At 53.4% G+C, this 1,568-nt stretch overlaps 1 protein-coding gene across 1 annotated transcript in view; it reads left to right on the top strand.

Moving 5' to 3' along the window:
* TCEA3 (transcription elongation factor A (SII), 3) overlaps positions 1–1,568 on the top strand; it is a 58,892-nt gene that overhangs the window by 51,884 nt on the left and 5,440 nt on the right. The window contains exon 9 of the mRNA XM_011945562.1: positions 1,184–1,330. Within this exon, the coding sequence (XP_011800952.1) occupies positions 1,184–1,330 (147 nt within the window). The remainder of the gene's footprint in view (positions 1–1,183; positions 1,331–1,568) is intronic.

Here is a 1,568-nt window from a genome sequence, read left to right as displayed (position 1 = left end):
ATCTTTAAAAAATGCATATTCCTGGGGCTGCCCTTAGCAATTCAGATTCATAGGAATCTGCATTTTATCAAGAAGCCTAAGTGGTTATCATGAAAGGTGCACACACTAAAATGCTTTGACCTTTATGCCAGCGCCCTTCTCCATGGTTTAAGGAATCAGGACAGATAGCAACAATGAAAAAGTTTAGGCCAGTCGTGGTGGTTCACACCTGTAATCCCAGCACTTTGGGAGGCCGAGGCAGGCGGATCACGAAGTCAGATCAAGACCATCCTGACCAACATGATGAAACTCCGTCTCTACTAAAAATACAAAAATTAGCTGGCGGTAGTGGCAGGTGCCTGTAGTCCCAGCTACTCAGGAGGCTGAGGCAGAATCGCTTGAACCCGGGAGGTGGAGGTTGCAGTGAGCCGAGATCATGCCACTGCACTCCAGCCTGGTGACAGAGTGAGACTCCATCTCAAAAAAAAGGTTTAAAATCCTCATTTTGACATTTGCGTCAGCCACCCTCCTTCCCCTTCTACCAACCCTTAACTGGAGCTCTCTGCAGTTTCACTGTCACCCTCTCTGCTCTCCTCTGGCAGAGGCTTAAGGGGAGACAGGTGGCCAGGGAGATGGACAGAGAAGGCAAAGGCGTGGGTGACGCATGCTCACAGATGAGCAGTTAGTTGTGTGAGCCCAGGAGCTTCAGGGTGGGGGTAGCAGCAGCAAGTCATGGGTAGTTGTGCCAGGGTTCCCACGAAGCAGAACAGCAGGGCAGTGATCACAGCATAAAAGAGCACTGGGTCAAGTCCAGAGAGGAAGGCTAAGGGGAACATCATAGACCAGGTGGCAGTGATCAAGCAGCTCAAGCAGGAGGCTTCAGGCCAAGGCCAAGGTCCTGGCAGGCAGGATGAGCCCCAGATCTGAAGAAATGTACACAGGAGTGCTCGTCCTCGGGCAGAGGCTGTTTGCCTGCTGCTCTCCTAAATGTGCCTTATGACCTTCCAGTCGTGGGTGGCAGGGGACTCTGCGGGGACAGCTTTCTTCCAGCTGGGGCAGGACGTGGAATCCAGGCCTCCCTCCAGCTCCTTGCAGTCAGTAAAGCGTGTTAGCTCCTTTTCTGTTCAGGCTCTCTAGAAACCGGGTGTGGGGCAGGGCCCCTGTGACCCCTCAGCCCTGAAGGGCAAGCTCTTTTTTTCTCCAGGAAATGGCCAGTGATGAACTGAGGGAGTTGAGGAATGCCATGACCCAGGAGGCCATCCGTGAGCACCAGATGGCCAAGACCGGCGGCACCACCACTGACCTCTTCCAGTGCAGCAAATGCAAGAAGAAGAACTGCACCTATAACCAGGTATGGACAGTGAGGGGATGGGCTGGAGGTGCAGGAGGCTGCAGGGGCAGACAGATGGAAAATCAGAGAGAAGCTTAGGGAAGAGCCAGAGGGGAGAAAGGGTTAAAACTCTCTAAGCTTGGCCGGGTGCAGTGGCTCATGTCTGTAATCCCAATACTTTGGGAGGCCAAGGTGAGTGGATCACCTGAGGTCAGGAGTTCGAGACCAGCCTGGCCAACATGGTGAAGCCCCATCTCTA

The sequence above is a fragment of the Colobus angolensis genome, unplaced genomic scaffold (assembly GCF_000951035.1).
Source record: "Colobus angolensis palliatus isolate OR3802 unplaced genomic scaffold, Cang.pa_1.0 Scaffold240, whole genome shotgun sequence".
Taxonomy (NCBI): domain Eukaryota; kingdom Metazoa; phylum Chordata; class Mammalia; order Primates; family Cercopithecidae; genus Colobus; species Colobus angolensis.
The sequence above is the reverse complement of the archived record's forward strand: the minus strand, read 5'-3'. Positions and strand labels throughout refer to the sequence as shown.